A 16670-nucleotide genomic window follows, 5' to 3' on the forward strand; every position below is an offset into this window, starting at 1 on the left:
GTATCTCAAACACAGTAGAATTTTCTTAATTTTGAGAGAAGGAGGATTGTTTATTTTGGAGCGGGGGGGGGGGGGTGTGAAGCGATTACAATGAATTGAGCTTAGTTTTGTCTTTTCATTATGAGAAATTTGAACTGAGAAATTCGGAAAAGATGAACAAGCACTTTTCATTACTGCAACAAAATTTAAAAAAAAAAATTCTTTTCTTTTTTTTTAAGGTTTTTGCAAGGCAAATGGGGTTAAGTGGCTTGCCCAAGGCCACACAGCTAGGTAATTATTAAGTGTCTGAGCCCGGATTTGAACCCAGGTACTCCTGACTCCAAGGCCAGTGCCTTATACACTGTGCCACCTAGCCGCCCCTTTTTGCTTTTCTTGAGAGTGAGTTTAGTGTTTGCTCTAAATAGTAATGCCACTGAATCATAGTGTGGGGATCATCAGTATGGCAGTCAGGATGCTATTTTACTCTAGTAAGTAATATTTTTTTGGTATCCTCACTCCTCAATTGGTTTTAATATTCATTAGCACCAACCTTGGCTCTGATTATCACTTCTCCTACCTTAAATTGTATAGTAGGACATTCAGATAAAGAACGCTGGTCTATTACTCAGTAATTTTCAGGTTCTTAAAAAAGAATTCATTTAATTTGCCTTGAAAAAGTAAGAAATTGAATAACTTGGAGGAGAAGATTATTTCTTCTGGCTGAGCAAGGCCTTCAGAAAATTTAAAATGTTATTCAATTTACACTGTTAGTAGTTGAGTATCTGCCAGAAACGATGCCCCTTCTTATCATGCCCTATAAATTGCTTATATTAGAAAATGTATCGAGGATTATGTCATATAAACCAAGGAAGTTATATGGTAATTAACAAAGAAAATCTCTTGACTTCAGTTTATCTCTAAATTAGACCCTATACTTGGTCTTAGAGAAGGATTCTTTCATATGCAATTCCAAGTATCCTTCAACTGGGCAAGTAGCCACGTTGGGAGGATAAGCTACTCTAGCATGATTTTTAAGGTATATATCCCCTTATTTTCTTTCTCTTTTAGACCTGCTTTGACCGTTCACTGTTCTTTTTAATATTTGTTTCTAAGGAATCAGTACAATATTATTAGATGAGTTATGACCCTACAGAATTTTAATAAAAATATCTAATTCCTGTTGATGAATACTTTTTTATAAATTGGCAAACAATTTTGGGATTGGATTTATATGAAGGTATGACTTATAGGTCATGTTTGATTGGGTTTTTAAAATTCATCATGGCATGGTTGATAATTAGATGAGGCACTAATATAGAAATTGTTGAATGTGTGATACATGAATTTAGCTTACTACAAGCTCTCACTCCTTTGTGTTCTGAAAAGTTTGAGATTCTCTTTGACACTATACCATCATAAGAATTTCGAACTTTTGGTCATATCTGGCTAACATTGTTTTATTTTTCCTCAAGAGACAAAATATTTCCCATGCAAAGCATTTCCCATCAGTAATTCCTGCATACCTCAGCATAGCAGAGCTGACCCCACTGTTGAGCACTGGCACTTGTCTTATATCACAAACTTATTTCCCCCCCCCCAAAATAGCCTTCCCTACAATGTGTCCTTAAATAACAATATCTTTTTCTCATTATTAGGTGTTATTTGGGAAGTTAAATGTCATAGTGAATAAGGCACTGAGCCTGAAGTCAAGAACACTCATTTTAGTGGGTTCAATTCTGGCCTTGGACACTCATTAGCTATGTGACCCTGAGCAAATGCATAACCTTAGTTGCCCCAGTATTTTCATACCTAAGTGAGCTAGAAAAGGAAACAGCAAACCATTCCTGTACATGGTACTTTCATATCAACTTGACCTAGGGAAAAGAATTCCTTCTCATTTTGTGGATTAGAACATTAATTTCCTAAATGATAGTATTCAAGGGCATAATGACTTCTTAAACTTTAAAGTCATTTAGGTAAATAGATCCCCACATAGGGCAAAAATCATAAGGAGAAAGAAATGTTTGATTATGTATGTATATGTGTATTGATAAGAGCAGACATATATGTGGTTATATTGATGTTTAATTATATATTAAATCAATAAAGTTTAAAAGGAAAACTATCCTAAAATTTTTTTGGATATTTCCATATGCTTGGAAGGATGGGCAATAGAAGAGTCTTTGGATTAAGATAAAAGACAAGGGAAGAGAAGAGAACAGTAGAGAAGAACCTGGGATGAGCTTTAGTCATTCTTTTCCAATATTCTGAAAGAATTTTTTAATGGAAATCTGTCAAAGCTACATTCTTTCCTCATCATTAACATTAGACCCATTGATTTATACAGAGTATTCTAACATTATTGCCTCATACACACTGAATCCTACAGAGGCAAAGACATTGGCAGTCAATTTTCTTATTTTGCATTTTAACTTGAATGTTTCTACTTCATGTCTTTGCAATTTTCCTGTTATGGTTATTCATTCTTCAATCACATTTATTGTATTTTTCATGATTTCATTGACTTAAAGGTGCAAAGATGATCAACTACAACTGTAAGTTATGAACTCAGACTGTGATCTATTTATTGTGTCCTGCTTATCTCAGGCAAATAGATGTTATATTTTTATAGATTTGTTGCCTTGTTGCTAGCCTTGCTTCTTCCTTTTATTTCCCCCCTTAGGTTTTTTGCAAGGCAATGAATGGGGTTCAGTGGCTTGCCCAAGGCCACAAAGCTAAGTAATTAGTAAGTGTCTGAGGCCCTATTTGAACTCAGGTACTCCTGACTCCTGGGCCAGTGCTCTATCCACTGTGCCACCTAGCTGCCTCACTTCTTCCATTTTTCAACTCTTTTTCCTTCAGTACCCAGAAGTATGATCGAAATATTAAAAAAAAAAGATGGTTATTTTAATGCCAAAGCAAGATGGACCAATTTCAGACCTATGAATCATAATGACCTGTATATGGAGACATAGGTGGATCAGTTAGAATCTTATCAGACAAAAACAGTATTGTGTCCCCTTTGTGACAGACAACTCTGCCAGCTTTGAGATACAAAGACAAAAATGAAATTTTTGCTCTCAAAAAGTTGACATACTATCCAGGGAGTCATTTTCATACTTCAGTGTATGGAAGATAAATCAGAGGTAGTTTAGAGAAAGACAGTAAAGCAAAGAGGTCTGTGGTAGAAAGTAGAGAGGGATAAAGGAATTCAAAGAAAGAAGGCAGTAATTGAGAACTTCTGTCTTTAAGGAAGTAAATTCTACAGTGTCTAGTGAGGGCAAGTATGGGGGTCCCCCCTATACTCCAAAAGTTTGGATATAGGAGATAGTAAATGTGAGGAACAGGGAGAAAACCAGTGTGCAAAAACTGCAGCATGTTGCAAGTGGAGCCATGAAGTTAAAGATGAGAGATTTAGATCTGGAACTGGTCTTAGAGACCATTTAGTCTGAACCCTATAATTTTACCAATCAGGGTATTGAGATCCCCCAAAAGGTTAAGAGACTTAAGAAGTAGCTGTTTCCATTTGATTTCTGTACTCTCATGGTGCTGAGGTCAACTTAGCTTAACAGTAGATGTTTATGAAATGCCTATCGACTGGCTAATGAAAGGATATGTTGTACATGATCTCATATGTATGATGAATATTGTATTTCATTTCTTTTCAGTGAATGAAAACAGAGATGGAGGGTGGAAGAGTCAAATAATATAAGCATCTCTTATATATGGTAAAAATGGTATCTGTGTTTGGTACTGTACATCTTAGCCTGAGCAAGATGATCAAGAGCCTAGTTGGTCATAAAGATAATGACATTTCAATCAGCAGTCTAGGTATTTTTCAGTGAATTAATAGTACAGTTTGAAATCTCTATTTATATCTTGTAGCCCACAATTAATAGTCCAAGACTGTAATGCTGGCATATGCTATGCAAAGATTTATTCTTATAGCATTGTGTCCTGCTGTACTTGGTTGACATTCTTTGATGCTTGAGGTTGTTGCTTTTCTTTTTGATAAAGTGACTCATATGGGACTGAGAAAAGCAACTGCTCCTATTCCTTCATGTGTAGAATTTAAAAATGAAATCATTAAGCAAAATATTTCATCACATCTACCATAGATTAGCTTTCTTCAGCTTTCTGTATTTTTTACATTTAGCATACATTTTAGCACAGGTCTATTGTTACACTATTCCATCTTCTACTCTACTACCAGAGTAATACTCCTAAAGAGTAGGTCTGTTCATGTCACATGCCTACCCCATCAATATATTTTGATACTTCCTTATCACCTCTAGTTTCAAATATAAAATATTTCGCTTGACACTCAAAGATCTTTACAACCCCACCCCACGCCATTCCTACAACCTTTCCAACTTACATCTCCTCCCTCAATGGCAGTCCAGTGCTAACCTGCCTCTTTTCTATTCCTCAATGAACACATTTCATCTCCTGACTCTAAGAATTGTCCCTGGCTCTCCTCCATGCCTAGAATTCTCTCCTTACTCATATCTACCTCTTGGCTTGGGGAGTTTCCTTGCAGTCCTAGCTAAAATAGAATTCCCTATCCCCCTTAATTCTAGTTCATTACCTCTATTTTACCTTTCATCTTATTTGCACATAGCACTTAATCTATTTGTGACCCAATTTCCTTAACTACAAAAGGTTATAATAAAAGCACCTATCTCCTATATCTGTTGTGAAGATCAAATGAAATGACTGCAAAATGTTTAGGCACAAGCCTGGCATATAATGAGCATTAGATGAATGCTAGTTTGGGAATGATGATGGTGATGGCTATGAAGGTGCTGGTGGTGGAGGCAGCTCCCCTTTTAGACTAGAAGATCCTGTAGAGTCTGTGTTCTGTCCTTCTTGGTATTTTAATACACCTCCTTCTATTTAGGAGGCACTCAGATGTTTGACTGACTGATTGATTGACTGACAATTATAAGGTTTAGAAGGAAGAGTACCAGCTCTTTAGATATCTGTTTCCAATCCCAGATTTACTGGGAGGCTGCTGGGAGTTTAATTCTCATTTTGTCACATGGAGTAAATTAGAGCCCACTTCAGTGACAGTTCCACTGACATTTTAACTGAATGAAATATCCTTGAACTCTGTTAAATGAGTACAAGCTGAATTACAAAATAAGAAAAGAAAAAAAATATTTTACTATAACCTTTCAAAGCTCCCTTACTATATCAGTAACTCAGATATAACCAATGCTTTTTCTAGGCTGTTTGATTAAGCAAACTACAAAATAAATTGAGGAAATTATCGTGGAACCATTGGAATGTTCCATCATGGATTTAATTAACATATAGTAAATAGAAAAACAAAGAAATAATATGTTCAATTAGTCTGGTAAAAGGAAAGAATGGGATTGTTGCTGTTTCTACCACATCTGAGTGTCAGGATATGATCATTCATTCTGCAGATGATTCTTTACCCTGGTTCCAAAGCATAATGTTTGTTGGGAATTTTTAAAAAGCAGTTTGATATTTTTTGAAAATGAAGTTATAAGACTCCAACAGAATATTTACAATGGAGCCTTTTTTAAACCTCACATTTACACATACTCTTTCAAGCTTTAAGAGGGGTTTTAATATGAGATCCACAGAATTAAAATATCTTGATGACTACTTTTTAATACAATCAGTTTTGTTTATAATACTACAATAATAGTAGTATATTTTATGCGTTGAACAAATTATTTTGAAAGGATTTATACATAGGGTCCATGAAACACATAAAATATTAAGAGTTCATGCTCTAAAATTCAGGAAATATTATCCATCTTCTAACATAATGCTTGTCTTTATTTTGATGACCAACTAACAGATGTCCTGTGAGCATTTTTTCTGTCTAGAAGCCAGTTGTCTAGCATCCTCACCAATGGGGAATTCAGTTTAGGTATACGAAATATATAATAAACTCCATAATCAGACTTCTGAGCAACATGACAAATCAGTGCTCTTAAATCTAAGGAGATACTTCTTGGTCCTTGAAGAGAAGTTTTTCCCTCAAAATCTAATTTTATTTATAGCTTTTGTTTTATTTCCTAAATTTCTCCTTGTATCCTTCTTCCTCCTCTCCCCCTCCTTGATACCTTATCCTATAACAAGTATTTTATATTTTAATTAAATATTTTCTATTTATATATAAACATTTAAAAATTGAGATACAAATTCCCTCCTTCTTTCTACCTACTCCTCCTCTTCTTGAGAAGGCAATTAGACATCATTTATATATATGAAGTCATACCAAACAGATTTCTATCTTAGCAATACTGGAAAACACAAACAAGATAAAACCAGAAAAATGAAATTTAAAAAAGTATGATTCAATCTGAATTCAGACCCTTTTGGTTCTTTGTCTTAAGTTAGATACACTTTTTCATCATTAAGGCTTTTCAAATTGTCTTGGCTTATAATATTTCTGAGAATTAGCAGTGTCATTCACGGTTGATCATCCCACAGTATTTCTGTGACCGTATAGTGTTCTCCTAATTTTTCCCTCTTCATTTTGCATTAGTTCATATAAGTCTTCTTAGGTTTTTCTGAAATATCCTTTTCATTATTCTTTATAGTATAATAGTATTCCATTATGATCATGTACCACAATTTGTTCAGTCATTCACCAGTTCATGGACAGGTCCTCAGTTTCTATTTCTTTGCCACCTTGAAAAGAACTGCTTTAAATATATTTGTACTTATAGGACCTTTTCCTTTTCCTTTGAATTTTTTTTGGAATACAGACTTAGTAGTGGTATTGCTATTGCTAAGTCAGAGAGTAGAAACAGTTTTATAGCCTTTTTTGATATAGTTGCATTTTATTCTCCAGGATAGTTTGACTGGTTTACAATTCTACCAATAATACACGGGTATTCAAATTTTTCCAAATCCCTTTCTATATGTCATTCCCTTTTTCTGTAATGTTAGCCAATCTGATAGGTGATGTATCAGAATCATTTTAATTTATATTTCTTTAATCAATAGTGAATTAGAGCATTTTTCCATGTGATTATTGATAGTTTTGATATCTTCTGAAAACTCCCTATAGCTATCAACTACAGAATTTGGAAAAAATTTATTCAGTTCCATATATATTTTAAAAATGAGACCTTTATCGGAGAAATTTAATATGAATTTTCTCCAATTTCTTTTTTTCTTTCTAATTTTGGTTGTCTTAGTTTTGTTTGTGCAAAATCTTTTTTAAAACATGATATTATCAAAGTTATCTATTTTAATTCCCACCATTCTTTCTATCTCCTACTTAGCCATAAATACTTCCCTTATCCACAGATCTGACAGATACATTTCTTCATCCTCCCCTAATTTACTTATGATACCATCCTTTATGTTAAATATTTTATCTATTTTGACATTGTCTTGGTCCATGATATTAGATTTATGCCTAGTTCCTGCCAAACTGCTTTCTAGTTTCCCCAGCAATGTTTATCAAATTTTGCATGAGCAAGAACATTGAATGTTGTAAAAAAGATAGTGTCATAACAAAATAGAAGACCAAAAACTGCTCAAACACAGATGCATAATTGCATAATCTTGCTTCATTTTATCAGAATTATCTCCCTCTACCTCCATCCCCTCTTCATCATCTCTACTCCTCCTCCTCCTCCTCCTCCTCCTCCTTCTTCTTCTTCCTTCTCTTTCTCTCTCTCTCTCTCTCTCTCTCACACACATATATTTTCACTCTCCTTTCGTACTTCACTGGAAAATTCAGTTATCTCAAAGGACATGTTCAGAAAGGTTTCTAAACAGTGTAGGATTTATTATTCATTTAAAACAGATCTTTTTTTGTTATATGGTTTGCTCTAAACATCAATTTATTCATAATCTAAGCAAAGGACTAATGTTTTATCTTACATTTACATTCAGTAAAGGGGAAGTGAGGTCCTTTTGTCATTTAATTGGTTTAGCATTAATTGCCAGCTTCTGACATTAGTTCAATCCATGTAAATTTAATATCTACAACTGTTCAAAATCTTCTTCCCCCATTAACAACACTCAGCTAAACCATTAAATAAGAGACAGAAAAATCCAATCAGCTTTTTTTTTCCCAACCCTCAGCTACATAATAATAGGGGTTTAGTTGGGAAAAAAATGAATGCATGGTGGCAATAGAATTTATTTCACGTTTATTCTCTTATTAGATAGATTATTAGTCTCAGGGTTTAGCCCTCTGACTTTTTGCTTTCTCTTATGACATGAGAGGGTCTGTCAAAATGATTTCTTGGGTCTGAATTCAAAATTCAGGAAGGAAGGATGACAAGAAAAGGGCTTGAATGTTAAGGTTTCAACATCTCCAAATGCCTTATCAGGTATCTTCTTTCTGAAAAGTAGGATCTGGGAGTGAGAAGACTGAGAATTACTTTGTTTCTTTCTTTCAAATTATAGCCATAAGAATCTCATACTATTCCATTTTGATACTTCTTTTAAATGCAGCTTTTGTCTCTCTTATCTACTGAAAGAATACTGGGGACAAGCTATTCATGCCTCCAGTAACCATGGACTGTGGAATCTTAGTGGTTAGGAAGTGGCCGACTTGGAGTCAAGAAGACCTAGATTTGACACCCCTGTTCATATCCCATAATCTCTTGGAAATTCCATTTCCTCTTCTGTAAATTATGAATTACAATAGCAACAGACATATATGGTTGTTACAAGATCCAAATAAAACACATAAAATACTTTGTTCATTTTAAAACATTATAAAAAGTATCTATATGTTTTAAAATATATAGATATAGGTTTAAACAGTTGTATATTCTTATATACTTGTGATATATGCTAAGTGCTCTGCAGCTATTTCATTTATCTAGTTTTATCCTTATAACAATTCTGGGCAGTAGGTGAAATCCTTATCTCCATTTAACAGAAGAGTTTAGTATGCAGTGGTTAAGTGGCACACTAGGGTCACATTATTAAATGTCTAATGTTGGATTTGAACTTGGGTTCTTCCTGATTCCATTTCTAGGAGTATCACCTAGGTTCCTACATGTATGCTTATGCATATCTATATGCATACTTATGTTTATAGATATAAATATAGAGATCTACCTATAGATATTTGTGTGCATGTCTATATCCAGAAATCCATAGTTAGATCTCTAGATCTAAATATATGTACACACACAGTATATATAGGTCTGCATACATGTGTGAGCACATATAGATCTATAGATGTGCACTATGATAATATATAAACCTATATAAGCGTGCTAATATAAACATGCATATGCATTCATATATAAGGATAACAGATTATATATTAGATGTTTATGTGGGTATATACATAAATGATTAACAGTCTGGAGAAGAGAAAATACGTTCTGAAAGAATCTGATCTGCTCCTCTGCATTTGTTTTCTAGTATTTTGATGTGCATTGTGAATGATTTCTGTTGCATGTGGCAAGCACACCAGATATTTAATGTATTATTTTTGCCTTAGTAGTCTGCATTCTCTGAGGCAGCCTCTCATTTTACTTGTAACCATCTCAGAAGCTTATGTAGAAGGGGGTATTTTGCAGATTTGCAACTGACTCACTGAAAGGGATTATGATCCAGAGCTCTTTCACTGGTAGAGCTGTCTCTGACATGGAATTATTTGGTAAAGGTGAATTCAGATGTTTTTATGAGTAAAGACTCAGAGGGTGCACAGTGTTCAGCAATGAGTCATTTATTTTAGCTTTTTGCAAGGCAAATAGGGTTAAGTGGTTTGCCAAGGACACATAGCTAGGTAATTATTAAATATCTGAAGTCAGATTTGAACTCAGGTACTCCTGACTCCAGGGCTCTATCCACTGTGCCCCCTAGCTGCCCCAAAGTCATTTTTTTTCTTTTCTGAGGTTTAGACTATATATTCCTTTCCATGATGAAAGTTTCTTAGGACACACTTCCTCCCTGCCCCTTTCTATACTATTTCACAAAGAAGAATTAGGACTGGGGACACAGTGGTCACGGCAGCAGGACCCTAGAGGTGGTGATCCAAGGAATGACAGTTCAGAATCTAGATGTTGAAATCTGGGAATGGTAGTTACCCTAAAAAAGGAACTTGTTCCACTTTGCCTGAAATGTCAGTGCCCTAGGACAAAGACCCATTTATCCTGGCAGCTTCATCCCTGTTCTTTGAATTGCTGTATAATGTTCTTATTTTTGAACCCTCTATGTTTTCTATGGATGTTTTTGTGTTCATTCAGTCACTTCAGTCATGTCCAAATCTTGGTGACCCTATCGGGGTTTCCTTGACAAAGAAATTAGAGTGGATTGCCATTTCCTTTCTCCAGCTCATTTTACAGATGAGGAAATTGAGATAAACGGAATGAAATGACTTGCCCAGGGTTGCACATTTAGCAAATGCCTGAAGTTGGATTTGAATTCAGTTCCTCCTGACTCTGGACCCAAACTATATTCACTGTGCTACCTAACTGCCCATCTTCCCTCCCTTATCACAATAAAAGATTCTAGATGGCTATGACCATTTGCTGTTTTATTTGATTCCTCTGTATAGGCTAATGCCTATACAGGACTGCCCACCTGGCACTAAATGATCCACATGGCTAAATAAAGACACACTAAATAAAAAGTCATTTAATTGGCAGATGAACAAACATATGACTTCAAATATGTTTTTCTACAATAATGATGCCTCAGTAGATCATGTCAAAGATTTAGCTGAGATTGCTTTTGCTAGCATGCTTTTTGTTCCTTTTCCTGTGGTCACCAGAATACCCAGAAGCCAGACTTCCATTTGATTTCCTAGGGAATGAGAGAGTATTGTCTCTTCAGGCGGAAGGAGGGACATCATTAGTGCTTTGCTCTCCCAAAAGGAGAAAATGAAAGCCATTAGGTCCGTGACCATGAATGTAGGCTTAGATTGATTAATGGGGCTTCAAACAGCAATTCTAATGATATTATAGGCTGTATTAAACACATTTTGATCTCTGAGAATGTTTTTGCCTTAGGGAAAATCACAGCTGTAATTAAATCACTCTTCTCTTAGCCCTTTTTGATCCTACAACCTACCAGTTGTAAAGCCTGTCAAATCATATTTTGGTAAGGTGAAGAGGACATCACTGGGGAGAGGAAGCTTGTCCCTCTCTATATGAAACGGCATCCCCTGACCTATTGAAATGAAAGAAGTGGGAGCAGCGATTGAATCTAATTTTCCCTTCTGTAGTACAAGATGAACCAGGTCAGTGGGGCCAGTCCCCACTGATGACTTTGAAATACCGTTATGATTGATCTTTTTGCCTTCCTGTCCTTTTCTATATAGGTGCCCATCACTGTCATTTTTAGTTGTTCTGATGGTACTCCTAGGTGATATGATAAAAAAAAAAAGGGAAACTTGTACATTTCTGGAGCATTTCAGAAGTGTGTCACTGGGTTAGGCAGGCAGGGAATCAAGTTAGAACTTAGGAGATAAATTTGCAAATTAATACTGCAGTCATAGTATATATAATTTCATCCAAATGCATCTTTTAAAAAATCCCTTGTCACTCATTACAACTCATAGATATCAAATGGCACATATAAGTGAACATTATAAGGATTTTATTTTCCAGCAAATCAAACATTACTTCATTGAATTTTTCTCTTTCTATGAGATCAAGCTTGTTTTTCTGGGACTAATATATGGGGATAGTACTAATATTATTATTTCACAAAATTAATATTGAACAAGTACAAAAATAATCTTTAAAAAGATATTTTATTGTTAGAAGATGGGTTTTCTATTTTTTCTAGCAAAATGAAGATGTTTCATTTGGAGAATTATATCCTCTCCTCAGCTAATGACTATCACCTAGCGCCTAAATATGCCTTTGGCTTTTTTGATACAACAATCATGAATTATTTCTTATAGAAAATAATTTTTTCTCCAAACAGTTGTGCTATTTGAAGTCGCCCATGGCTTGTCTCCTGGAGATGAGGAGGTTGACATAGACTCACATGTGTACAACCACAGGTGGAAAAGGAACTCTGAACCACTCAAGTCAATTGACACCAACCGAGCAAGTACAGGTCAAGATTCATCAGAACCCAGAGGCTTCACAGATCTGCTTCTTGATGATGATGGACATGACAACAACACACAGATTGAGGTAGAATTATGTTCTAAGTATTTGAAATTCAATTTATGTCATTTGAGCTAAACACAGAGTGATTGATTGTCTCTTGGATGTAAGGTACCATTGCTGCTGGAGATTATAGGTTCCTGTTTTTAATGGAGCTTACAGGATATCCATCAGCATACTCAATTTTTGTGACTCATACAAAGAACCTATATTAGAGCTCAATCATTTGGAATGAATGTGCTTGATTTATTTGTTTTCAAGAGTAATCATGAAATCATTGAACAAAAGGGACCATAGAGAATGATATAGCTAAAACTTCTCATTTTACAGATCAAAACCTGATACACATAGATGCTAAATGACTATATTGGCACACAACTAGTTTTCTTCATATTTATCTTTGCTGCCCAATCCCTTCATTCTGACCTCAGAAATAGAACTAATCACTAAATTATCTGCCCCTTTAATTTGAATATTTGTTTATTCATTCTGCCTGAATCTCTGTATGGCTATGGGACAGGATTCTGAAATTTAGAAAAATGATAACCTTTACTCTTTTGTGCCTCAATATGTCTGTGAAAATGTGTTTGTGAATTTTTTTCTACTAAGAAGCAGAGAAAATATGAGTACTGTAATTAGCTTTACAATTTGGTTTTCCCTTGATGTTTGGCAGTCTTCTGTCTGGCTTTGCCCCCTGAATAGAGAAGAATTGTGAATTTTCAAGAAGGAAAATTGCAAGTCACTTTTTTATCAGATGATTTCAGTGGTTACTGAGTATTCAGACTATGCATATCCCCCCAGGGCTAGCCCTCATCTCACCTCACCCTTCTAAGTGAACAGAGACCAGTAGCTGGCCTCTCAGCCTCTATTCAATATTAAACACAGCTGCCAAAATAATTTTCCAGGCTGATGACCTATTTCTCTTATTTGAAAATATTTGGTGACCTTCTATTGATTCTAGAATAAAACACATTTATCAACTTTAATAAATTTGTCAAATCTAAAAGCCTTCTTAATTCTCATCTATTTTTTACTCTCCCTGGGACTAATCTCTTCTCCTGGAAACTGTCTCTTCTAAATTTTCTTGACACTGATCTCTCCTGATTTTCCTCTGTCTAACCAAATCTCTGTGTACTTGGCTCAGTTATTATCTATGTCACTCCTACTAACAATAGATATGCTGAAAACTTTGTTTTCTTCTTGCCTCTTTCTTCTTTCTCTACTGTCTCTCATTATCCACTCTATCTCATTCTCTACTACATTTCATTAGCCACATCCACTCTTATCCCCTGGTTTAATAACCATCTTATTATAAAGTCCTGGTCTGGCTCCCTGTAAATGTCTCCTTTCTTCTGTCTTTGTCTCTTTGTCTTACTCTGTTTCTCTTGTTCCACATTATGTAGTTATTCAGGCAAAAAAAAAGGGTTCTCATAAGAATTTCAAACTTATCAATATTCAAAACAGAACTCCTTATCTTGATTTTTTTCTGTCTTCCTCCTCTCTTTTCCTCTTTGTTTCCTTCTCCCTCTCTCTGATCCTGTCTCTGTCTCTCTCTCTCTCTCTGTCTCTCTCTCTCTCTGTATCTCTGTCTCTCTGTCTCTCTCTCTCTCTCTCTCTCTCTCTCTCTCTCTCTCTCTCTCTCTCTCTCTCTCTCTCTCTCCTATACCCACACATATCCTACCCTTTAGAACTTCCCCATGTTTTTCGAAGGCATCATCATTCTTCCAGTCTCTTAGAATTGTAGCCTGCCCTATCCTTCTCCATCCATCACACTCCTGTTTCCAAAAAATTTGCCAGATATTGGCACTTTAATTTGCATAACTTCTCACATCTACTCTATTGTCTTCATTGATACAGGTATCCCTCTAGTTCAACCCTAGCTAGCTCCACCTTGGACCTTTGTACTTCCTATTTGGCTTCCCTCCCTCAAGTCTCACTTCTCTCTCCAATCTCATAACTGCCAAAGACACTTTCCATGAAGTTTAGGACTGACAACAATGATGCTTATTACCTTCGGGATTGAATATAAGATCTCCATCTCTCAGTATCAACAGGTTCTTGAAGCAACACCATCTTCATGAAGCTATGACACCCTTCATTCCTGGTATTTCCTTTCCCAGGCACATTCTAGATTCATTTTGAATGTATCATGTAATTTTATGCATCTTCCTATTTTGTCCTCTCCTGTCCCATTTATTAGAATGGAATCTTCTAGTAGCAGGTGATATTTCTTTTTTTCCCCTCCCTCCCTCCCTCCCTCCTTCTCTCCCTTCTCTCTCTCTCTCTCTCTCTCTTTCTCTCTCACTCTTTTACCTCTCTTCTTCTTCTTCTTCTTCTTCTTCTCCTCCTCCTCCTCCCCTCCCCCTCCCCCCTCCCCTCCCCTCCCCTCCCCTCCCCCTCCCCCCTCCCCTCCCCTCTCCTCTCCTCCCCTCTCCTCTCCTCTCCTCCCCTCCCCTCCTCTCCTCTCCTCCCCTCCTCCTCTCCTCCCCTCCCCTCTCCCCTCTCCTCTCCTCTCCCTCTCCTCTCCTCTCCTCTCCTCTCCTCTCCCCTCCTCTCCTCTCCTCTCCTCTCCCCTCCTCTCCCCTCCTCTCCCCTCCTCTCCCCTCCTCTCCCCTCCCCTCCCTCTCCCCTCCCCTCCCCTCCCTTCCCCTCCCCTCCCCTCTCTCCCCCTCTCTCTCCTCCCCCCCCCCCGGAGTTTTCTTTCTTTCTTTCTAGACTTCTCTCTTTTGAGACCTCGCTTTCCAGATTACTTTCTTTTTTCTTTCTAAATTTCTAGATTTATTTCTAGATACATTTCTTTTATTTTTCTCTCCCTCCCTCCCTCCCTATTCCTTCATTCTTCCCATCTTCCTCCCTTCCTTATTCCCTTTTTTCTTCTGTCTTTTCATTCTTTTTTCACTAGTGTTCAGTTGATTCTTGGCAAGCAGTCCCTTAATAACTTCTTGTTGATTGATGCTTAAATGCTTATGAATCTAATACTAGCCCAATTTTCTAGGATTATTTCCCATCATTCCCTTTCACAAACTGTCTTCCAACTATGTCGATACAATCAGGATTCTCTCTCCTGTCACTATGCCATTGTCCAGCATGTTTCAGATGCCTAGAATGTCTTCCCTTGTCTTTTAGGATTTCTTGATTCATTTAGGGTTTAACTCCTGAGATACGTTCTCTGAGAAACTATTCCATTAGGACAGGGATTGGTTTTTTTCTTTGTACCCCTAATACTTTAATACATGACTGTTGAATTGTGAACTGGAAAAGGGATGCACTTGGGAGAGAGCCAACACCATGCAGGCAGCTCTCCCATCTGCTATGTAGGGTTTTATTATATGAAGCAAATCATAAAACTCTACTCTGAGCAAATGCTTATCAAAAAGATACTTTCTGAAATGGAAAAGTAAAAGGGACTCCTCTTCACAATCTAGTACTTACATTCTGTGGAAAGTAAAGAGGAAAAATAGAACCCATTATGACTTTGTGTTCTTTATTATAGAGTGGGGCAGATTTACATATATTTGAAAATAATTGATTCTTTACCCTGGAGAATTCTATAACTAGCTAAAACTTAGTCCTATCCACTAAAAATGCAAAGTTTTTATGATAGTTTATCTTTTCATTCTGTTGTCTGAGATAAACCATGTAATAGTATTAATTTTGAAATGAATACCAATAACAAAAAAAAAACCACACATGCAATACACAAACTTTGTGATGTCTTTTGGCAAAAAATGAAAAATCTGGTCCTGAGGGAGGATTCCACAGAGTATATATATGTCACCTGCTTCGTTTCTTTCTCAGTGTCTCTCTTTGAAGGTTGCTGCATCTTTTGTTGCACACACTTCTGCTTGATTTGACTCCACAAGGGGAAAGAAATGATGTGCATTTTGATTGCACAGACTTAATAGAATCAGTGGGTTTCCCAGATTCCATGTGCCCTTTCCTCCAAATGCTTGCAGTGCCAGGGATAAGAATGGGAATTATTTAGTCTAGAAATATGGGCTGCTTACATTCAAACTCATTTGTCTAGTTAAGAGGTCAAGGTCAGAATAGCAATCAAATATGTTCTCTTGATTCCACCAATGCCTACACTGGTCCTATGTCCACTAAACAAGAACTGCAAGGGGTCAATGAAATAGATAATCCCCATTTTGATAGGAAATAATTCTAGCTCCAATGAGACTGTTATTTCTCCTTAAGGAGCTACACATACCTATGATCCTAGAGTCACAGATAATGGAGAGTTTTTAAAAACTTTTATCCAAGTTGAAAGATTCAACTAATTGATAGAACAGGTGCAATTTCACCCCCAGCCTTATGCTAACAAAAGATTATATTTTTTGGTATCTTTTTTTAAATCTGAGGCTAATTCTATTTTCTGTTGAATAAACAAGAAACTGGCAGTTGGCAAATATCACTGGACCTAAATGTTGATTTATGTTATGTTACTTAATATATTCCATCTGTTTGCATGGATGTGTGACTACTTAATAAGAAAGGGAAGGAAGCTACCTTCTGATCAGTTAAACAAGAGACCTGTCAGCTTGTGAGCACTAATATGAATTGATGCTGAGTGAAGTGAACAGAACCAGGGGAAGAATTTAT

The 16670-nt window shown here is 36.2% G+C and overlaps 1 protein-coding gene across 1 annotated transcript in view; it reads left to right on the forward strand.

Annotated features, from left to right (window-relative positions):
• PLXDC2 (plexin domain containing 2) overlaps positions 1–16670 on the forward strand; it is a 498104-nt gene that overhangs the window by 172365 nt on the left and 309069 nt on the right. The window contains 1 exon segment of the mRNA XM_074192955.1: positions 11881–12095. Coding sequence (XP_074049056.1) covers positions 11881–12095 — 215 coding nt within the window.

The sequence above is a fragment of the Macrotis lagotis genome, chromosome 7 (assembly GCF_037893015.1).
Source record: "Macrotis lagotis isolate mMagLag1 chromosome 7, bilby.v1.9.chrom.fasta, whole genome shotgun sequence".
Classification (NCBI taxonomy): domain Eukaryota; kingdom Metazoa; phylum Chordata; class Mammalia; order Peramelemorphia; family Peramelidae; genus Macrotis; species Macrotis lagotis.